The sequence below is a fragment of the Salvelinus fontinalis genome, chromosome 17 (genome assembly GCF_029448725.1).
Source record: "Salvelinus fontinalis isolate EN_2023a chromosome 17, ASM2944872v1, whole genome shotgun sequence".
NCBI classification, from domain to species: domain Eukaryota; kingdom Metazoa; phylum Chordata; class Actinopteri; order Salmoniformes; family Salmonidae; genus Salvelinus; species Salvelinus fontinalis.
This window is the reverse complement of record NC_074681.1, coordinates 29,653,205-29,676,878: the sequence shown is the minus strand read 5'-3', so window position 1 is coordinate 29,676,878 and position 23,674 is coordinate 29,653,205. Positions and strand designations below refer to the sequence as shown.

The window sequence follows — 23,674 nt, the reverse complement described above, 5'->3', positions numbered from 1 at the left end:
TTCCTACCTCATGATGCCATCATTTTGTGAAGTGCACCAGTCCCTCCTGCACCAAAGCACCCCCACAACATGATGCTGCCACCCCCGTGCTTCATGGTTGGGATGATGTTCTTCAGCTTGCAAGCATCCCCCTTTTTCCTCCAAACATAACGATGGTCATTACGGCCAAACAGTTCTATTTTTGTTTCATCAGACCAGAGAACACTTCTCAAAAAAGTACGATCTTCGTCCCCATGTGCAGTTGCAAACCGTAGTCTGGCTTTTTTGTCGGTTTTGGAGCAGTGGCTTCTTCCTTGCTGAGTGGCCTTTCAGGTTATGTAGACATAGGACTCATTTTTACTGTGGATATAGATACTTTTGTACCTGTTTCCTCCAGCATCTTCACAAGGTCCTTTGCTGTTGTTCTGGGATTTATTTGTACTTTTCGCACAAACGTATGTTCATCTCCAGGAGACACAACGCGTCTCCTTCCTGAGCAATATAACGGCCTCGTGGTCACATGGTGTTTATACTTGCGTACTATTGTTTATACAGATGAACATGGTACCTTCAGGCATCTGGAAATTGCGCCCAATAAATGAACCAGACTTGTGGAGGTCAACAACTTTTTTTCTGAGTCTTGGCTGATTTCTTTTGATTTTCCGATGATGTCAAACAAAGAGGCACTGAGTTTGAAGGTAGGCCTTGAAATACATCCACAGATACACCTCCAATTGACTCAAATTATGTCAATTAGACTTTTAGAAGCTTCTAAAGCCATGACATAATTTTCCAAGCTGTTTAAAGGCACAGTCAACTTGGTGTATGTTAACTACTGACCCAATTCTGGAATTCTTATACAGTGGATTATAAATTAACTAATCTGTCTTTAAACAATTGTTGGAAAAATTACTTGTTGCATGCACAAAGTAGATGTCCTAACCGAATTGCCAAAACTATAGTTTGTTAACAAGACATTTGTGGAGTGGTTGAAAAACAAGTTTTAATGACTCCAACCTAAGTGTATGTAAACTTCCGACTTCAACTGTACATGCAGTGAAAATTGCATTTCTACCCATCTCACCCTTTTCCCAAAACAAACCCTCTGGTGCCTCTTAATTGCCAGAAAGATACATTTTCCAAATGTTTTTGTACTCCTTCGACGTCTATTGATACATTATATGTATTGTTTCCATGAATACAATGGTAACTTTTTGTTCTAATTTCCTGCTAACATAAATAAATCGCTTTTTTGTATTTTCAATGGTGTGGAAAGTGTATATGCTAAAACAGTGCGTTTACGATAAAGAAGTTTCCCACAAACATTTACCCATTATTGTGCAGTGCGAACATCGGAACCTTAGCCTATAATCGTTCTGAGGGGGACCTTGCTCTCCAGTGCACATTTCCTGTTGATTGGAATTTTATGGAATGTCAAAAGCGTAGCTTGTGATCATGCAAATTATTTCAAATATTGTCTATCTGACACTTTGCTAGACGTTCGAATGTAAGTATAAGGTAAGTAGTGGTTTTAGACCTATGTTCTTGATCCAGTAACAATAGCATTTTTCTACCTAAAATATTTGTGGTTAGCTAGCTAACTTAGCTATCAGGAAAAGGCTAACTAACGTTAGAATATTTCCAAGTTGGCAAGCCAGCTAGCTTGCTAAATGCTAACGTACGCTATGATATAGACACAGAACAACGAGACAGAAATTTCACTGGATGTTTAAATGTCAAGCATCTGGTTGTCGTTACCTCTCTTTACCAAATATGGCAGTGAGATGAAGCCTACTGGCGGGCAGTGAGAGAAGATGGAATGAGATGGACTTCTCATCAATTAAACATTTGATCTCAATACCGTTTGTTCCCAAAACTAGAATCTGTTATGAACGGACAAAGTTTTGTAGACTGCACCCTTTGCAAAAGTTGAAACGATTCGCGCTGTTTAGGAGTACAAAGGCGAATTGAGTTATTGAACACAAGCACTTCAGAGTAGGCGTTCCCTAACGGAAACGTAAATATGCAGATGTAACTAGAACGCGACAATATGATGTCGTTAGCGCGTGCTTGGCTTTGCCCACCCCTTTGCTTGGCTCGGCTCTGCCCACCTCCTTGCTTGTTCCCATTGGACACGACAAGCTTTGGTCTCTTGGTTTAGTTATAAAATCTATGATTTGAACTTAGACAGTTTGTAGTCCTAAAACCCGGAAATTAGTTACCTCTGGTTCGTTCAGCCATCCCTACGGGGAAAGAATATACCTTATTTTCAGCGTTTATCCAAAAACCTAAGGTTAACATTTTGTTATATGAGATATCAGTCAGTTAACAATACCTTTTATGTGCTTTTTTTTGTTACATAAATGCTTAAGAATTCATTAAAAAGTGACGCTAGCCTCCCGGGTGACGCAGTGGTCTAAGGCACTGCATCGCAGTGCTAGCTGTGCCACCAGAGACTCTGGGTTCGAGCCCAGGCTCTGTCGCAGCTGGCCGCGACCGGGAGGTCCATGGGGCGACGCACAATTGGCCTAGGGTCGTCCGGGTTAGGGAGGGTTTGGCCGGTAGGGATATCCTTGTCTCATCGCCCACTAGCGACTCCTGTGGCGGGCCGGGCGCAGTGCACGCTGACCAGATTGCTAGGTGTAAGGTGTTTCCTCCGGCACATTGGTGCGGCTGGCTTCCGGGTTGGATGCGCACTGTGTTAAGAAGCAGTGCGGCTTGGTTGTGTTTCGGAGGACGCATGGCTCTCGACTTTCGTCTCTCCCGAGCTCGTACGGGAGTTGTAGTGATGAGACAAGACAGTAACTACTAATAATTGGATACCACGAAATTGGGGGGAAAAAGGGGTTAAAAAAAAAAAAGTGACGTTTGCTGATGATGATAATCTCATAGAACAAAACATACAAGATCCTCCTAAGCCTGTATTTACCACAGACCTTGTTTTCGGCGTTTATCCAAAAACCCTACAAAAACGCCTTTTCCCCATAGGCTTTGTCCAACGAACCATAGCGGAGTTAGTAATGGCGTTTTTTTGTAGGCACTATCTCTATAGCTAATGTTATCTTTTTACTAGTCTTTAAAATGGATTGCAGACTGCTAAATAAATATATGAATTAGCTAGCTAGTAAGTGTCAATAATTTCCTAGCTTAGTTTGAGGTTTTGTCTAGCTTGTTTAGTTAGCTAGATAGAGTTCAATCTCATCTGCATCAAAAGTAGCCAGCAGATCTGACCCGCTTGCCTACAGCTGCACTCATGTGCCTTCATGCGTAGATTAAGACACAGCAGAGCCAGCGCAAGATATGGTTCAGAAAACGTACCTCAATCGAGGGATGAGAAATGCATTGTACTCCGAATTGTCCCATTATCCCAACTGTTACACCAAGAAGATTGCACTGCTAGTTTTTTTTGCAGTTCACTATTCTCTGTGTAACAGTTGGGACAATTTGTAGTACAATGCATTTCTCATCCCTCAATTGAGGTAGGTTTTCCGAGTCATATCAATCAAATGTATTTATAAAGCCCTTCTTACATCAGCTGATGTCAAAGTGCTGTACAGAAACCCAGCCTAAAACCCCAAACAGCAAGCAATGCAGGTGTAGAAGCACAGTGGCTGGGAAAAACTCCCTAGAAAGGCCAGAACCTAGGAAGAAACCTAGAGAGGAACCAGGCTGTGAGGAATGGCCAGTCCTCTTCTGGCTGTGCCAGGTGGAGATTATAACAGAACATGGCCAAGATGTTCAAATGTTCATTGATGACCAGCAGGGTAAAATAATAATAATCACAGTGGTTGTAGAGGGTGCAACAGGTCAGCACCTCAGGAGTAAATGTCAGTTGGCTATTCAGAGTATCTCTACCGCTCCTGCTGTCTCTAGAGAGTTGAAAACAGCAGGTCTGGGACAAGGTAGCACGTCCGGTGAACAGGTCAGGGTTCCATAGCCGCAGGCAGAACAGTTGAAACTGGAGCAGCAGCATGACCAGGTGGACTGGGGACAGCAAAGAGTCATTAGGCCAGGTAGTCCTGAGGCATGGTCCTTGGGCTCAGGTCTTCTGAAAGAGAGAAATAGAGAGAGCATACTTAAATTCACCAGGACACCGGATAAGACAGGAGAAATACTCCAGATATAACAGACTGACCCTAGCCCCCCGACACAAACTATTGCAGCTTAAATACTGGAGGCTGAGACAGCTCTGCAGTTTCTTAATCTACACAGGAAGGCTGTCTGACCCTAGTGCAGCTGTAAGAAAGCTGGTCGCATCTGCTGGCTACATCAACATTAACTAGTGGTAGTACAGTATCAGCCTGCTAGCTGGTCTTCTATCTGCCAGGAGTCCCGGACCAAGCCATTTTTATGTGTGTTGTAGTGACTTGTGTGGGCTAACATCCCTCCCTATCAATGAATTGTAACTTATCCCTCTCTTGTTTTTCTATTCACAAAGGTCGGCAAAAAGTTGTGGGACCAAAATTTGTTTTCTGTGCATGGATGGAAAGCCAATGCGCAGGTATGTGATGACGTCCAGATGTTTTTTGTTGTGTGGCTTGATTTTTTTTATTTTTATTTTTTATTATTTTATCTGTCAAAGAAATAATTATGTCCTTTGACATCTAATGACAATTGTGTCCTTGTTTAGTTCATCATTCTTCATTGCAAGTGACAGAAATTTGAGAGTAGTTCATTTTTTATATAGACTAGATTTGTTGGAAATCGTCAAATCAACATGTATAAATGTGTTGTAATGTAATATGATCGAAATTAAGGGGTGTTCAGTTCAGAATGATTCTACAAAACTCAGCAAAAAAGAAACGTCCCTTTTTCAGGACCCTGTCTTTCAAAGATAATTCGTAAAAATCCAAATAAATTCACAGATCTTCATTGTAAAGGGTTTAAACACTGTTTCTCATGCTTGTTCAATGAACCATAAACAATGAATGAAAATGCACCTGTGGAACAGCAGTTAAGACACTAACAGCTAACAGTCAGTAGGCAATTAAGGTCACAGTTATGAAAGCTTCGGACACTAAAGAGGCCTTTCTACTGACTCTGAAAAACACCAAAAGAAAGATGCCCAGGGTCCCTGCTCATCTGTGTGAACGTGCCTTAGGCATGCTGCAAGGAGGCATGAAGTCTGAAGATGTGGCCAGGGCAATAAATTGCAATGTCTGTACTGTGAGACGCCTAAGACTGCTACAGGGAGACAGGACGGACAGCTGATCGTCCTCGCAGTGCCAGACCATGTGTAACAACACCTGCACAGGATCGGTACATCTGAACATCACACCTGCGGGACAGGTACAGGATGGCATCAACAACTGCCGAGTTACGCCAGGAACGTACAATCCCTCCATCAGTGCTCAGACTGTCCACAATAGGCTGAGAGGCTGGACTGAGGGCTTGTAGGCCTGTTGTAAGGCAGTTCCTCACCAGACATCACCGGCAACAATGTCGCCTATGGGCACAAACCCACCGTCGCTGGACCAGGCAGGACTGGCAAGAAGTGCTCTTCACTGACGAGTCACAGTTTTGTCTCACCAGGGGTGTTGGTCGGATTCGCGTTTATCATCGACGGGATGAGCGTTACATCGAGGCCTGTACTCTGGAGCGGGATTGATTTGGAGATGGAGGGCCCGTTATGGTCTGGGGCGGTGTGTCACAGCATCATCGGACTGAGCTTGTTGTCATTGCAGGCAATCTCAACGCTGTGCATTACAGTGAAGACATCCTCCTCCCTCATGTGGTACTTTTCTTGCAGGTTTTCATGACATGACCCTCCAGCATGACAATACCGCCACGCACAGAACGAGCAGTATGGCTGATTTCCTGCAAGACAGGAATGTCAGTGTTCTGCCATGGCCAGCGAAGAGCCCGGATCCCAATCCCATTGAGCACGTCTGGGACCTGTTGGATCGGAGGGTGAGGGCTAGGGCTAGGGCTAGGACCCCCCCCCCCCAGAAATGTCCAAGAACTTGCAGGTGCCTTGGTGGAAGAGTGGGGTAACATCTCACAGCAAGAACTGGCATATCTGGTGCAGTCCATGAGGAGGAGGAGGTGCACTGCAGTACTTAGTATCTGGTGTGGCCACCAGCTGCATTGACTGATACTTTTGATTTTGACCCCCCCCCCCTTTGTTCAGGGACACATTATTCCAATTCTGTTAATCACACGTAGGTGGGACTTGTTCAGTTTATGTCTGTTGTTGAATCTTGTTATGTTCAAACAAATACTTACATGTTAAGTTTGCTGAAAATAAATGCAGTTGACAGTGAGAGGACGTTTCTTTTTTTGCTGAGTTTATATATAGGTGGAGTAGACATTCTCACCTATGACTTGGAAATGACACCAGCCCAATGAGGTGTCTTGGGTTTTATGAAACTGGGAGTGCTAGGCCTGTATCCTGTATCACTTGTGTCAGTACCCAAAATGCTGTTTGCCAATGTTTCAAGGCCAATTTTAGTCTTTGTGGTTTGACAAGTTCATCCACGTTGAGTCTACATTTTGGGTGAAGAATGAAAAAAGTGGGGGGAAAACAATCAGTTTATCTTATTTAGCCTGGTAAGTATTGATGTACCGTGGACCTCCTGTGAAATTAGATTTGAAAGACAGTTCCCACTTGTTCTGTGTAGTAGCCAATGCTCCCTTCACATTGTATAGGAGATCAGAGACACTCTACTGTTGCTACTGCATATTGAGCTATAATTGGAAGAGCTGATTGCTGAGGAAATTGCTTGGTCGAGGGGGATGCTAGCTGAAGAGACCTTGGATGCTAGCTGAAGAGACCTTGGATTGCACCCTAGACAACCAGTAAGTCATAGCCTAGTTGAAAGGAGATGTCTATTTTGGTACTTGGTTCTTTCACATCTAGGCCTCAACTTTCCATAGTTCAGACAGACATAGCTGATGTCTTTTTAGCTTAAGGAATTATTGTATCAACTTTGACTCTGGCTCCCACCAATACCAACGTTGACATTACCAATTATTAACTTTGATTGGATTTTTGTGGTGGCTGTTTTTTGTGATAAATCAATGTTAAAGTGTAAATTGTGGATGTTTATCCCTATTCTGTCTGGCTTTATGTGTCTGTTCTGCAGGGGTACCAGCGCACGCCCAGACAACACCGGCATGGACATCACCGCACGCTGCACACTGGGTGATCCCAACAAGCTCCCAGAGGGTGTGCCCCAGCCAGCACGCATGCCCTACGTGTCCGACAAGCACCCTCGCCAGACATTAGAGGTCATCAATCTGCTACGCAAGCACAGAGAACTGTGTGATGTCGTGTTGGTGGTCGGCGCCAAAAAGATCTATGCCCACAGAGTGATCCTTTCGGCCTGCAGCCCTTACTTCAGGGCCATGTTCACAGGCGAGCTGGCCGAGAGCCGTCAGACAGAGGTTGTGATCCGGGACATTGATGAGCGGGCCATGGAGCTGCTCATTGACTTTGCCTACACTTCGCAGGTTACCGTTGAGGAAGGCAATGTGCAGACATTGCTGCCCGCCGCTTGTCTGTTACAGCTGGCCGAGATTCAGGAGGCTTGCTGCGAGTTCCTCAAGCGCCAGTTGGACCCCTCAAATTGCCTGGGTATCCGTGCCTTTGCTGACACCCACTCCTGCCGCGAGCTGCTGCGGATAGCTGACAAGTTTACACAGCACAACTTTCAAGAGGTAAGGTGCATGTGAGTCTCTGCACTCACTCTCTGAGGCGCAATCTAAAAAGTGTTTCTTTGTCATTTAGAAAAAATAATGTTGCTCATCTTACCTCTCAGCTTATCAGAAACATTTTTTGGTTTTAGGATCCTGTTAGTTACTTAGTCTAGCTAGTCATTTGAAAATCCACACTGGTTACCAGTTAGTGAACTCCAGAGAGAGGTGTCCCTGAGTAATTTTAGCCCCACCGCCTTAAAAGTGAATCCCAGCAATAAAGTTAATACCGTTTCTACATTGTCTTTTGTTTTCTTTACATACAGTTTTAGAATTTCCATGAAATTAAACCCCGACGTTATTTGTATCCTCAGGAAATAACTGCCACGGAACTTTCAGAATTTGAAATGTGAATTAGATGCTGCTGCCGGTTTAACTTGACTGCCTTACCATGCATCATTCTCTTGAGCACAGCCCTGTCTTTTTGTGGACTTTGAACAGGTTTCACCTGATGAGTGACTTAGGTCATTTTGCTTGCTTTGCCCTCAGGTGATGGAGAGTGAGGAGTTCATGCTGCTTCCAGCCAACCAGCTAATAGATATAATCTCCAGTGATGAACTGAATGTGCGAAGTGAGGAGCAGGTTTTCAATGCAGTAATGGCCTGGGTCAAGTACAGCATTCAGGAGCGCCGGCCACAGCTGCCACAGGTAATAATACCTGCTATATAAATAAATAATCGTATGAGATGGTATGTGGTGTTGCAATGATATATACCTGTAGTTTTGATTCACAAAAGAAATGTAACACTAAGGACAGTCTGTTTAAAATCAAAAGTGTTTGTAACTTATTCCACTTGGTAAGTCATTGAGTTAGGATATGTTTTCTGGTTATAGGTCCTCCAGCATGTTCGTCTTCCTCTTCTGAGCCCAAAATTCCTGGTGGGAACGGTAGGATCAGACCCTCTCATCAAAAGTGATGAGGAGTGCAGAGACCTGGTTGATGAGGCAAAGAATTACCTGCTCTTGCCCCAAGAGCGCCCTCTAATGCAAGGGCCAAGAACACGCCCTCGGAAGCCCATCCGGTGTGGAGAAGTGCTGTTTGCAGGTTAGTATCTTAACTCTTGAACCTAGCTGCATTCTCTTAGTACCCATGTCTGATCACTTCTGCTTTCAAAAGTATTTCAAAATGACAGTCGTGTACTTTTAACAACATGTTGCCATTGAATATTCTAAAGGGTAGGGTTAGAAGAGACAAAGTTGCACCAAGTTTAAAAAAAAATTCTTCATGTTCCCAGTTGGCGGGTGGTGCAGTGGGGATGCCATCTCCAGTGTGGAACGATATGACCCACAGACCAACGAGTGGCGCATGGTGGCTTCCATGAGTAAGAGGCGCTGTGGAGTGGGTGTCAGCGTCCTTGACGATCTTCTCTATGCTGTTGGCGGCCATGACGGGTCCTCGTATCTCAACAGTGTGGAGAGGTTAGCGTTTCCTTCCCCATTTTGAAAACGATGTCTACCGGGTCACCACCTCGTTAATGTTTATTTATAGGGCCTTGTCCCAAATGGCACTACTTATGACCTGGGTCCACAGGGCTCTGGTCAAAGTAGTGTATTATATAGGGAATATTGGGACACACCCTAGATCTTATCAAAAGGCTGGTCTTCCTTCCATTGTTGAACTTCCTTATCTTAGTGTACTGTACTGAACTCACTCTCCACTACAGGTATGACCCCAAGACAAATCAGTGGAGTAGTGATGTAGCTCCCACAAGCACGTGCAGGACCAGTGTGGGTGTGGCTGTCCTGGGAGGGTATCTGTATGCAGTAGGGGGCCAAGATGGAGTATCCTGCCTCAACATTGTTGAAAGGTCACACTTACAATACATATTCATGGTTTAATTTGCTGTATTTGTCTTCTACAAATCACACTGTTTTCTATCATGCTGAGGCAAAGACAATTCATCTTGCAATACTAAAAGTATTATAACAAACAATTGACATGCCTCCTGAAATATCACAGAAAGCTGACTCCACTAAGTAATGTGACTATGCATGATCTGTTACAGATATGACCCCAAGGAGAACAAATGGACGCGCGTGGCCTCGATGAGCACCAGGCGCCTGGGTGTAGCCGTGGCTGTACTGGGGGGCTTCCTCTATGCAGTGGGAGGTTCAGACGGCACGTCCCCTCTCAATACAGGTACAGATGAAGCACTTAGAAAACAGTACAATATCTTTCATTAGTCAGCACATCACTAACAGGGTGTACACTATTTATTTATACAGATAATCCACTGTAGAAGTTTAAGAGATCCTAGAATCACATAATGTCCCTATAGTTCCCTAGAGATCTGGGTTGTATCCATTAGGCACCAAATGGATGAAAACTGACTGAAACAGGGAGACTATCTGAGCTTGTCCAATAAGAAACACTTGTTAACTTGCTACGCTTTGTTATAGTGCACACTAATGAATATGACCCTGCTCTAATCCCCTTTCTTACTCCATGTCTGCTCTGCCTCTGCTCCAATCTTACCACAGTAGAGAGGTACAACCCCCAGGAGAACCGCTGGCACACCGTCTCTCCCATGGGCACCAGGAGGAAACACTTGGGCTGTGCAGTGTACCAGGACATGATCTACTCCGTAGGAGGCCGGGACGACACCACCGAGCTGAGCAGTGCCGAGCGCTACAACCCCAGGACCAACCAGTGGTCACCTGTTGTAGCCATGACTTCAAGACGTAGTGGGGTCAGTCTGGATCTTTCACATTGATTTCTGTTTGGTTTGGGTGCTTTATTTTAGGATAAAGAGTCGAAGTGTTGGACTTTTCAATCAAATCAGGTAATTTAGTGAAAGTTGGGATTAACTAGCTAGAAAATAAATCTGTTGCTTTACACCTGTTGATGTTTGGAGCATTGTTTGTCTTGCAGGTTGGACTAGCAGTGGTAAATGGCCAGTTAATGGCTGTGGGTGGCTTTGACGGGACAACGTATCTTAAAACAATAGAGGTTTATGATCCTGACGCTAACACATGGAGGTAGGTAACCGCATGCAACAGGTTGAGACATATTATCCCTAGAGGGCTTGTGTTGAACGTGAAGATATTAATTTCCTTCTCTCCCTCCAGGCTCTATGGTGGAATGAACTATAGGCGACTTGGAGGAGGGGTTGGTGTTATCAAAATGACTCACTGTGAATCACACATATGGTAGCACCTCCAGGTCAAAGGCCTCACCGTCGCATGTGCCTCCGAAAGAAAAATTGTTTATCATGCAAGGAACGAAGTCTATATTAACTGTAACACAGCCATGTTATTGGCAAGCCAAGGAAATGTCTTGTGGCTTTACTGTTCCTGTGTCAAGTCTGGAAGGCTTATCTAGAAGCCTACGGTTCATCTCTCTTCTGTACTTCCTGTATTATGACTTGACAAGGCCAAGAGGAACCAACTCTGAATAGATCAATGACATGAGCTATTTGACATCTGGGGGGAAAACCCTTCATTTCCTCTTTAATCGGTTACTGAAATGGAATACTGCAGCCGCACTTTAAGATACAGTTCAGATTTTTGCTGTGGTACCGGTTAGTTTCCATTGAAATATTAAATGGGGCATGAAGAAGAATCTTCAAAGAGAACTGAAGGTGCAAGATGTGGTCTCACTGCTTCCCTTGATCCTCGTTGTGAAAAATGGATGAACTTGTTAGGCAGTTTAAATCTCTAAATTAAATGCACTGTGAATTTTTTGTTTGTTGCTGTTTTTATTAGTTTCACACACTGAGCATAACCTGGATTTCTACGTTCACAACTGGGGTCAATTGTTGGTACGGTGGCACTTACACAATATTACAACAGTTTCATACAAGATTGTTGCCCATTTAAGACTGGACAGGGGATATACATTTTTTGGAGCAACTTTTGTTTTACATTGACACATTTGAGACAAGTCTTGCACTTTAATCTATTATAGATTCTTCTTGAGGAATTAGTTGCATTGCGGTTCATCTAAGACACAGTAAGGAATAATGAACTGGTTGATGTATTATGCACCTCTTAATTGGTGACCATGCAAAACAGATGGACATTCAGTAATATGCTTAGACTTTTTTAAATCCTGATGAATCTCATGTTACCATTTGTCACTGCTATTGAGCAAAATATACGATCATGCGTTTTGCTAACTCGACCCCTGTAAATATGTTATCACCCAAATGTGTCAGATTATGCAAGTGTTCACAAGTAATTATTAGCCTGATCACCAAATATTTTATAAATGAATGTGTCCCTTTGGCTGTGTTCAGCCAGCCCAATTCTGATCATTTTTCCCGCTACTAATTGTCTTTTGACCAATCACATCAGATATGTTTAAGAGCTAACCAGTGGCTGCATCTACACAGACAGCCCAATTGTTTTCCACAAATTGGTCAGCAGTGAAAAGCTCCGCTTGGAAAAAATATCAGAATTGGGCTGCCGCTGTAAACGCAGCCTTTCACAAAAGTATGGAACTGTTGAGGGCAAATGTATTGGTGCTTTATTTTTGCTGAAGGTCTGACATTTCTCTTTGAGCTGTAAGCCTGGCATTTTACCCCTATTAGATGACGTGGAATTGTCTGTACTGACAAAATACCCCATGCTGTTAATAAAAACTCTTTATTTCAAACTTTAAGCTCAAACAATTGTTTTTGGAAATGTATTTACATGTACTATTTGTGTTGTTACATCTCTACCATTTAGGAAATCACTAGACTAGTTCTCTGGGACACCAGGCTTTCTTACAGTTTGCCAATTACTGTATCTGGACTGAAACAATGACATCTTCAGAACTGCCCAAGTTACTTGACGGTTTACCATGTATCAAACCTGATTAATCAACTATCACCCCACACTGACAGAACCAACACTGGCAATTTAAGCTGTAACACATTTACTTCTACACTATTGCGCTTCTAGTGAATAATATCTAGAGTGACCGAAACCACAGAACAATGGCAAGGTACACAATCAGCAAAAGCATCGCTATTTTGAAATGTATGCATTTGCCTTTTCATACAATACATGAATATTAAAAAAGTCAAACGGTTTAATTTTATATGGACAGTAATTTTGTGGTATACAGGTATTTTACAAAACAAACAAACATTGATTTGTGATGTCAAAGATAGTCTGCTTAGATGGGCATCTTCAGGAGAGCACATTCTGTCAGCAGTTGCAGGATGGTGGGGATGTAATTAGGGCTTGCAATCTGTGATGGAAAATGAATAGTTAGATAACGGATACTACTTTATCTCGAACCACGTGTCAGCTACACAAGGGTTAGTTGGAAATCCATTCACAAGTTAGAAACATACTGTACTAATTACATACTATATAATTGTTCACCTTTTTAAGTGTGTGGCTGAGCCCATTTGACATGCAAGTTACATGTTACAAATAGCCAGTCACTTGCGTTTAGACTAGATATAGATATGTTAGATTTTCCATATATGTGCATATCTACCTTGATTTTCCCACTATGGTGAGAAGAACCCAAAGCTGTGGAGATCTGCATCAGTGACCCAGCGGACAAGTCTATCCTGAAGTGCCTGAAGAAGTGTGACTGCAGCCCTTTGATGAACCCGGTGACCTCATCAATGCTGACCTCTGTAGTGTCAACCTGCCGCATGCTGTCCCAAAGCTCCCAGGCATCTTGTGGGTGGACGGTGTACGTAACATCCATAGGGGGTAGTGTTGGGAGAGTCCAGACCAGTTTCAGGTACTGGATGTTGATGGTGGGGTGGCACCCAGTCCATAGGGATGCGAGCCACTGGAGGTTGGTAGAGTTGATACCAAGAGGGCCGAAGCAACAGTCAAATGTCTTTTCAAACCAGGATTTGACCAACACTGTGAGCGATTCTGGTCCTCTGGTGCAGAACAAAGGCAAACTGACAAATTCCAGGGGTAGTGATCGGAGATAATCCAAGTCACCGTTGACGCAGGTCAGCCAGCCACTCCACACAACCTTCTGAGCATCATCTTTTGCAGAAAACGCTTGTTTGGAGAGAATCTGTGATGAGAACAGATGACAATAAACACCACAGTCAAGGGAATCCACAGAAGAATAAAGTATGAACTCCAAACTACATTTAGAGGAAAAACCCGTACCTGTATGAAAACTGTTTCAGCATCTTTATCCGTCTCTGCCAACCCAAGGACCACAGAAAAATTGACCTTGAAGCCCAACTCCTGACCAACTTCAATCGCCAGGCCCTGTTGCTTCTCTGATACGATGAAAGCTGATAGTTGCTTTGAGTAGGATTTCAACTGAGTGTGTCTAAACTGGTACAAAGGTGTGACATACGACAGCTGCCATTCCTTCTTCACCAGAAGTGCTACTTGGTCTGGGTCAACCTGTTTCTAGACAGCAAAGAGACATACATCAGATAGATCTAAATATTATACACTCAAATTATGTCTGATGAAAATATGTCAAGCAGGGCTACAGATCAAGCATACAGATAAGTTGACTCGTCAACAATGATGTATGAGAAGAATTGTGAATACAACCACATTGATTGGCCTTAGCTACTTACTGTGATATCACATGACTTTGGAGCCTTTCTACTTCTTGGTATTCTTAGAGCTGTCAGAAGGCCTGATGTGTATGCCAGATGAGTTGCTTCAACACAGCTTTGCATTGATTGCCTGTAACTCTTGCTCCTTCGTTGTGCCAAGGCATTGTTGCGTGGGGTCTCCTCAGTGCTGTAAAGAACAGATCACATTAGGATAGTTAGTGAAACATTGTATTATTTTACACCATGCATACAAAGTTAATAAAAAAAATAGGTGAAAATTATGAAAAGTAGTAGTTTGTCACAAACATTTTCAAAAAGCCATTATTTATTTCAATAAACAGACTGAGAAAATGTATATTTAAATACAATAATAAAACACAGGATGGTCTATTTAGGAATCAAATTACAGAGAATATTATAAAGCTCAAGGCCTTATTTGGATTTAACCAATTTCAACAATTGTTTATATAACTTTACCTTGTTTAACCTCTTATTTGTAAAGTCCCCTTGGGGACCCTTAGATTTTTTTTTTTTAAATTCAATTCAGTCTGGTATGAGAAGGTAACCCCTATCTGCAAAAGCAAGGTGTCTGTGGAAGCTGATTATCTTGGCTATTGATCGGCGTCTTCAAATCTTTGGTGCGATTTACTACCATATTTGGGCATACAAATTTATAAGGGAAGACCGAGCCGATTACCTCATTTCCAGATGGCTGCTACCTACATTCCTGTTAGCATTGTGAAGCATAAACAAAATAAACACAGAATACGTTGATACACACCGAAGACCGAGACTCAACAGACCATGAGGATATCTTATTTAACTGCTGCGTACCCGGGGTCTAGTAGGGCGCATACTCAGTGAAGCTCAGGAGCGCAGACATACATCAGATAGAATCTCATTATCTGATCAACTTTTTCTTTCGCTGTGTAAATTGACTGGATATACCCACCGCAGTATTAAGCCTAACATTGAGCTTATGATTGATGGGCTAATATGCATATGCTTAACTGGCTATAGGCTACATCTCGAGCCTGTATGTACGCTTGCTGAATGTAAAATAAGCTACAGCATGAACTGGCGGGGAGTAGGAATGAGAATCCCATATTTTTCTATAGTAGGCCCATCTTAACAACGGTCTAAATCCTAACAAAAATAGGCTTACCATATGATTGGCCTGCGAAAAAGAAACGGGGCAGTGAAAAAATAATAATAATTTGATCATACATGTCCTCTATAAAAAAATAAGATATTATTTAAATGTTAGGGTGGGTATGAATAGATCATTATATGTGATCCAGTACCGAAATGCATCCCAAAAGGTTTTAGTAAGTTGAAAGATGATCTGCCGTTTCGATATGAAGTACAAAAAACACAATGGTTAAAGTCAAAGTTAAATCTCTGTTTATGAAATCGTTAGGCCAACATGAGTAAATGCCATTCATTGTTTTGATATGAATTTCTTTAGGTTTAGGTCAGGGTTTCCTAAGCGGTCTTGGGGACCACCCTGGGTGCACGTTTAGGTTTTTTCCCTCGCACTACACAGCCGATTCAAATAACCAACTCATCATCAAGCTTTAATTATTTGAATCAGCTGTGTAGTGGTTGGGCAAAAACCAAAACGTGCACCCAGGGGGGCCCCAGGACCAAGATTGGGAAACCCTGCTTTAGGTGATAAAGGAAAAGAAAGGCACCTGGTTCTTATTCTGACTATATAACTTCTAGTGACATCTAACATATTTCCTTTTCAAAGGTGGAGGGAAACACTGTAGTAAGAATATAACTAAAGAAAACATACAGATAACTGCCAAAATAATGGCTTCACTTGAGTAAATGAGGGATAAAGTGTATTTGAAAGCAGGTGCTTCCACAGGTGTGGTTCCTGAGTTAATTAAGCAGTTAATGTCCCATCATGCTTAGGGTCATGTATAAAAATGTGGGCAGCAGAGGGGAAGAGGTGAAGTGAGATAGATTTTGGGACCAGTTATCTGTCTTCTTCAGCAGGGCCGGTTTAATTTTTTTTCACACACACCAAGCAAGTCAATGAGTGTCGAATTTGGGCAACAAAATGTATGGCTTATTTGATAGAAGTTTAGTAATGCTTAGGTTGTTACGAGTGTACTGATGAGTAGGACACGTGATATCCCGGCAACTTTGAGAAAAAACTACCAGAGTTGTGCCTGTTCACAATGTCATGACTGTTCTATGAGGATCCGAATGGATCAGATCAGCTTGGCAATAGATAACCAGACCCTCTCTCACCCACAGAGGGGTGTGTGAGTTTTAAAAGAGAGATTATCATCTAACCAAATTCCAAGGTATTTACAGGTGGGGACACGCTCCAAAAGAGAGCCATCATGGGTAGCAATGTTCAGATTCCAATTGTATACTTTTGGATCGTGAAAATACCATATACTTAGTTTTACTTGAATTAAGCACCAGCCTAAGATCTACAAGTGCATCTTGAAGCAATTTAAAGTCAAACTGCAGGAATGTAAATTCTTGAGCGAGTGATGTGCTGTGGCATATAGTACTGTGTCATCAGCATAGAAATGAAAGTTGCATTTTTTCACTGAGTTACAGATATCATTTATGTATATAGTGAATAATGAAGGACCTAAAATCGAACCTTGTGGGACTCCTTTGTGAACAGTGACAAAATCAGATTTTTACCCCATCTGCAATAATAGCCTGAGATCTATCACTGAGATAATTCTGAAACCACAAACGTATCTGAGGCCGACCCCAATGAGGTCAGTCTCTTCAGCAGAAGAGAATGATCAACTGTACCGAACGCCTTCGACAGATCAACAAACAAAGCAACACAGTTCAACTTCTTATCCAACGCTCTTACAATATAATTTACAACCAGTGCGGAGGCTGTGATAGTACTGTGCCCCGGTCTAAAACCAGACTTAAATTAGTTCAGTATGCAGTTGTCAGACAAGAAAGATCACAGCTGTACATTTACCAATGACTAACATTTTTACAAGACAAGACAGCTCGATAATTATCAAGGTCACCAGTATCCCCACCTTTGTGCAGAGGCAGCACATAGGCAGTTTTCCAAATCTTAGGTATGACCCCAGAGGTTAACGTGAGGTTACAAATATGAGTAAGGGCACCAGTGATAAGTGGTGCAGCTCTAACCAGCAACCCTGGGCCAAGTTTGTCAGCCCCTGTTGCTTTCATAGTGTCTATGGCTAAGGCATCAATAACTTTCTCCTCTGTGAAGAGGCTTAGTGAGAAATCTTGACCATTAGCATACTTCATGCATAATCCCTTCATGTGTATATTTTCTTCCTTCATTTGTGGTCGACATTTTCTCAAAAAGATTGCCCGCTACAATGAAGTGATTGTTGAAGGCATTTTCAATGGCGTTCTTATCAGTAATAAGTCCAGTATCCAACCCTATCTGATTTGGGAGTGTGGAGTCCAGTATCCAACCCTATCTGATTTGGGAGTGTGGAGTCCAGTATCCAACCCTATCTGATTTGGGAGTGTGGAGTCCAGTATCCAACCCTATCTGATTTGGGAGTGTGGAGTCCAGTATCCAACCCTATCTGATTTGGGAGTGTGGAGTCCAGTATCCAACCCTATCTGATTTGGGAGTGTGGAGTCCAGTATCCAACCCTATCTGATTTGGGAGTGTGGAGTCCAGTATCCAACCCTATCTGATTTGGGAGTGTGGAGTCCAGTATCCAACCCTATCTGATTTGGGAGTGTGGAGTGCATATTGTTCTTTAATGTTTTAAGTACTTTCCAGAATTTGGCTGGATTCCCATAACAGTCATTTAAACTATTCACATAGTAATCCGATTTTGTTCTTCTAACAAGTCTGATGCACAGGTTTCTCAGCTGCCTAAAAGTCTGCCAGTCAGAGCTAGAAGTTTCTCTAGCCTTAGCCCAACGTGCAACAACTGTTGTTGTCAGGAATCTGCTTCTTGACTACTGGTAAAATTCCTTATTAAATCAGTGACTTTAGCACCTGGAAAACAAAGTGTGCGTGTATCTTGGATTGACTCTTGCTTTATCATTGAGCTCCCGATTAAAGCGGTAGCTAGCCGTTTACCATTATTATTTTTTTCCAAAGCCTTTTGTACAGCTCCATTTTTATTCTTGGTTTTTCCAACTCGGCCACCACAGATCACACTCATTGCTTCCGTCGCTGTAGAGGGTTGAGATAGAGGTCCTCGCTGGCATTGATTCCCACGCCGTACCGCTTGGACCACAAAGGAGCCGCTAGCTGTAGCCTCTGGAGAAGAACCAGCATCCCCTTTCTGCAATGGCCAATCCAATGACGATTGCTTGGTGTTGTTTGCTGCCAATGGAGTGGAGAACGAGAAGGTAGGAGGATGTGGCTTCCCCAATAGCTGGTGCAAATTAGCAATTTGTTTACTCAAAGTAGCAACTTCTCTATAGCCTTCGGCTAGCAGGCAATTGCTACATTGGAAGTTTAGGTGTTTTTCTTTATCTCGGAACTGGCCGAAATAGGGTGACTACACGGTGTGTACAAAGCAGTACTAGACAGACCCATGCTGATCCAATGTAGGCACTATATCACTGGGAGAGGTTTCCACTGTGTAGGGGTAAGTGGACCCATGTAGCGGGCACACGGGCGAGGTACGTAAAAAAAACCTCAAGGCCCTAAAACCAGATGTTCTCGACTACTCTACCCGTAGCTCTAACTTAGGCGTTGTTTTATTCAAATATTTGTGCTGACAATATCTGTACGATGAGGTTGTTAAGGTTAAAAGGAGATTAGTTCATGGCCAGTTTAGAAATCTCAATGAAAAAAATATTAGCCACCAAAACAAAAAACATTAACATTTTCAAATAAAACATTGTAACTATTTTAATTTGATGGTACCATTCATTGGATCAAATTAAATTAGAGCTCACCAGATTGTAGCCCTAAAAAACAAATTAGTTACCTCTGGTTACCTCCATTCCTATGGGGGAAAAAATGGGTTTTGGGATAAAGGGCAAAAATAAGGTCTGAGGTTAACACAGACTTAGGAGAGTTTATACATTTTGTTCTAAGAGATGTCATTCAGTTAACATGACCTTTATGAACTTTGAAGCCTTTATCTGCTTGTTTTCATTACATAATTAAATGATTCAAAATTCACAGGAAGTGACGTTAGCTGATGAACAAATAGAACAAAATGTTAAGCCCTCCGACAAACCATCAGAAAGGCAAAGCATCAATACAGGACTAAGAGCAAATCCTACTACACCGGCTTTGACGCTCGTCGGATGTGGCAGAGTTTGCAAACTATCACGGATTACAAAGAGAAACCCAGCCACGAGCTGCCCAGTGACACAAGCCTACCAGACCAGCAAAATGTCTTCTGCATGAGAGCACCAGCTGCTCCGGACAACTGTTTGATCACGCTCTCCGTAGCTGATGTGAGTAAGACCTTTAAACAGGTTAACATTCACAAGGACGCAGGGCCAGATGGATTACCAGGATGCGTACTCAGCATGCGCTGACCAGCGGGCAAGTGCCTCTTCACTGACCTTTTCAACCTCTCCCGGACCCAGTCTGTAATACCTACATGTTTCAAGTAGACCACCATAGTCCCTGTGCCCAAGAACGCCAAAGTAACCTGTCTAAATGACAATCACCCAGTAGCACTCACATATGTAGCCATGAAATGCTTTGAAAGGCTGGTCATCATGGCTCACACCATCACCGAAATCCCAGACACCCTAGACCCACTCCAAATCGCATACAACCCCAACAGACGACACATTCTCTATTGCACTCCACACTGTCCGTTCCCACCTGGACAAGAAGAACACCTATGTGAGATGGCTGTTAATTGACTACAGCTCAGTGTTCAACACCATTGTGTATAAACACAAACACATTTCCTTGACAACAGCTCTGCGCTGCTCCATGAAGTGCAAGAAGTATGAATGATCTGACTTCCGCAGTGCCCGTATCACTGTAAATGTTGCACGGCCAAGGCAAACTTAAGTGACCATGCAGCGCCTTTAAGACTAAACATCTCCCTCTGAAACCAGATCCTGGACTTCCCGACAGTCAAGATGAACTTAATGATGGTGTTGGAGTTGTGCGTGGCTACAAAGTTGTGGGTGAACAGGGAGTATAGGAGGGGACTAAGCACGCACATCTGAGGAGCCCCTGTGTTGAGGGTCAGCGTGTGCTGTACCCTCACCACCTGGGGCGGAGTTATTCCCTCCATAAGGCAACCAAACAGGCAAAACAGTACAGTCGCAATTCAACAGCTCAGACACGAAAATAATCTGGCAGGTGTTTTTGGGAGGTGCGATGGATTATTGGGGATCATTCAATATTCCCTTTCTTTTGTTGTTCAGTGAAATCATCCCATGTGAAGAGTCAACTCAACTAAAGTTACATTCGTACCTAAATAGTTTATTTTCTATTGGAAGGATATGCAATTATGTCTGCTTATGACAAGGTAAAATGTTTATGTTTTTCTCCACATAAATATATCCAATGTAAAAAATAACTACATTTAAATGGTATTAATTATAACTTACATATATATCCATTAATTCCAAAATAATCCCGTTAATTTCCACAGAAAGTTTCCACCTCTGAACATTCCCCAAAATGTGCAACCCTATACACGTCACTGACAATCTGAAATGGTCCAAACACAGACAGTGTGGTGAAGGAGGCTGAAGAAATTTGGCTTGGTCCCTAAGACCCTCACAAACTTTTACAGATCTGCAATTGAGAGAATCTTATCGGGCTGTATCACCGCCTGGTACGGAAACTGCACAGCACGCAACAGCAGGGCTCTCCAGAGGGTGGTGCGGTCTGCCCAACACATCACCGGGGGCACACTGCCTGCCCTCCAAGACACCTACAGCATCCAATGTCACAGGAAGGCCAAAAAGATCATCAACCACCCGAGCCACAGCCTGTTCACCCCGCTACTATCCAGAAGCCAAGGTCAGTACAGGTGCATCAAAGCTGGGAACAAGAGACTGAAAAACAGCTTCTATCACAAGGCGTTCAGACTGTTAAATAGCCATCACTAGCCGGCTACCACCCGGTTACTCAACACTGTACCTTAGAGGCTTGATGGGCTGCATCACCGCTTGGTACGGCAACTGTTTGGCATCTGACCTCAAGGCGCTACAGAGTGTAGTGTGTACGGCCCAATACATCACTGGACCCGAGCTCCCTGAGACCCAGGACCTCTATACCAGGCGGTGTAAGAGGAAGACTTTAAATTGTCAAAAACTCCAGCCACCCAAATCATAGACTGTTCTTTCTGCTACCACACCCTGCATGGCACCAATGCATCAAGTCTGTAATCAACAGGACCTTGAACAGCTTCTACCCCCAAGCCATAAGACTGCTAAATAGTTACCCAAATAGCTACCTGGACTATGTGCATTGACCCTTTTTGCACTAACTTTGACTCATTACATACGTTGCTGCTACTGTTTATCTGTTAATTTATTCCAAGTTATATGTACATATCTACCTCGTACCCTAGCTCTTAATCATGACTAAGTTCCATTAAAATTACACAAGAGTCATTGGACAAAGGTGTCTTCCGTATGGGGGAACTTTGTTAAGAGCCCATTGCTCGGTCTGAACATTAGCATGCATCGCTTGCGGTATGGTCTTTCATATCAGCAATAAATACTTTTCAAAAAACAAAACCTTAAATCGATACACACCTTTATAGTGTTACTGTTCCCACACGGCCATATCTCCATGATATTTTACGTGTATATGGAAGGCGGAGGGGCCGCCTGTGTTAATTAGCCATCTAGCATGTTCATGTTCTGAACACCTGTGTGTAATTGAAGAAGGCTGCCAGAAACATGTCACTGAAAAATACTGTTGGCTGCAACTGTGATAAAGACAGTTAAAACAATGTACAGTACAGTCCCGGTACCCCATGTATAGCCCGGTACCCCAAAGTTATCATTACTCATTGTGTTACCCATTATGCATTATTACGGTTAATATTACATGGTTCACATTGCTATTATTTTCTCAATTTCGCCATTAGCCTCTGCACCTGTTGTTTGTGAAGCATGTGACGAATAACATTTGGATTTGAGCGTATAAGAGCTTCTAAGCCCGTTTATGAACTGGGTGGTTCGAGCCCTGAATGCTGATTGACTGACAGCCGTGGTTTATCAGACCGTATACCACGGGTATGACAAAACATGTATGTTTTACTGCTCTAATTACGCTGGTAACCAGTTTATAATAGCAATTATGCATCTCAGGGCTTGTGTCCCTATACATCGTGCGTAAGAACAGCCCTTAGCCGTGGTATACTGACCATATACCACACCCCCGACCTATTTGAGCAGTTTATCCAAAAACCCTAGCTACAACAACCCCAAACATTTCCCCGTAGGCTTTGTCCAACGAGCCATGGCGGAGTTAGTACCCACAAAAATATGCTATTACTCTATATCCCCTTTTCCACATACTAACTAGCATGGCCTTGTTCTCTGTCAAAAAGGGTTGCTAACGCTAGCTGGCAAGCTTTGTTTTGGCAAAGCAGACGCTGTTTTGATACGATCTCGTTTTCCTCGCTGACCAACAGCTTAGTTAGCAATCTTTTTATTTGCTAACCTCGATAACATAGCTGTCTATCGACATTCATTAATAATAGGTAAGAAAGTGCACTATATTTGTACCTGTTTCGTTCCTCCATCACTGGAAAAAAAAAATAACACCAGCAAAGCCAGGAAGTGGATTTGAACATCGCGCTTTCCCATGATGCAACTGGAATCTTGTGAGAAAATGTAGTCAAGTACAGCATCATTCAACATTTTAGTCGAATTGCAGATTTATGTTCACTCGGCAATTATGCCGAATAAGTCATGGATCCACCTCTAAAAAATCTAGTTATATTTTCATACAGCTGAATCTTCAAATGCTCTCATGATAATGTGTAGCATAAAGAAAACAAATATTGTAATATATCCTTATCGTCGTTTGACTACTTAGGCCAGAAATAGAACGCTCTCCCCCGCCATGTGTTACACAAATTACTGATCTGTAAATCTAACGAATGGACACACTACAACGTAAATGTCGGTACCAAGCACATCCACATTTATTGAGTTTTGTCAATGGCGCTGTCTTTTCAGACTGAACACGGAGAAATCATGGGCTGGAGAAATTAACAAACGCTGTCGTTTTGAGAATAATCGACATGATGCAACTAACGTTTAATTTTCCACATCGAGGTTGCCAGTAAATCATGTTCATCTATGTAGCTATCTAGCACCCATGTACAACAAGCGGCCAATTTACAAGGCAGATCTTTACAAGTTTAGATGAAAGCTAGCTTTCTGTTTAGCTAGTAAGTATTAGTGATGGGCATTCCGTCTCTTTTCAGTGAGCAGGCTCGTTCGGCTCAGCTCACCAAAAAGAGGCGGCTCTTTTGGCTCCCAAACGGCTATTTAAAAAAATATGTTATGTATTTTTTCAAGTTAAACAGTTTGCGATAGTTTGACTATGATTGGTGTTA

At 42.8% G+C, this 23,674-nt stretch overlaps 1 protein-coding gene and 1 pseudogene across 6 annotated transcripts; one reads left to right on the top strand and one right to left on the bottom strand.

Annotated features, from left to right (window-relative positions):
• The first annotated feature begins 1,362 nt into the window (after positions 1 to 1,362).
• LOC129814123 (kelch-like protein 20) lies at positions 1,363 to 12,271 on the top strand. 6 transcript variants are annotated; one of them, XM_055866945.1, is made up of 12 exons: positions 1,364 to 1,486; positions 4,418 to 4,480; positions 6,628 to 6,777; positions 7,065 to 7,638; positions 8,164 to 8,322; positions 8,509 to 8,719; positions 8,910 to 9,093; positions 9,339 to 9,482; positions 9,681 to 9,814; positions 10,156 to 10,364; positions 10,547 to 10,653; positions 10,744 to 12,271. In XM_055866945.1, exons 3-12 carry the CDS (start codon positions 6,737 to 6,739, stop codon positions 10,826 to 10,828), a joined length of 1,848 nt encoding a protein of 615 aa, XP_055722920.1. In that variant the 5' UTR covers positions 1,364 to 1,486; positions 4,418 to 4,480; positions 6,628 to 6,736; the 3' UTR covers positions 10,829 to 12,271. The 6 variants fall into 6 exon arrangements, with proteins under 6 accessions (XP_055722918.1, XP_055722920.1, XP_055722919.1 ...); XM_055866944.1 differs by having other exon boundaries at positions 1,364 to 1,497; XM_055866943.1 differs by lacking the exon at positions 6,628 to 6,777 and having other exon boundaries at positions 1,363 to 1,486; positions 10,159 to 10,364.
• Positions 12,272 to 12,673: 402 nt separating this feature from the next.
• LOC129814124 (centromere protein L-like) lies at positions 12,674 to 22,978 on the bottom strand (annotated as a pseudogene).
• Positions 22,979 to 23,674: the final 696 nt, after the last annotated feature.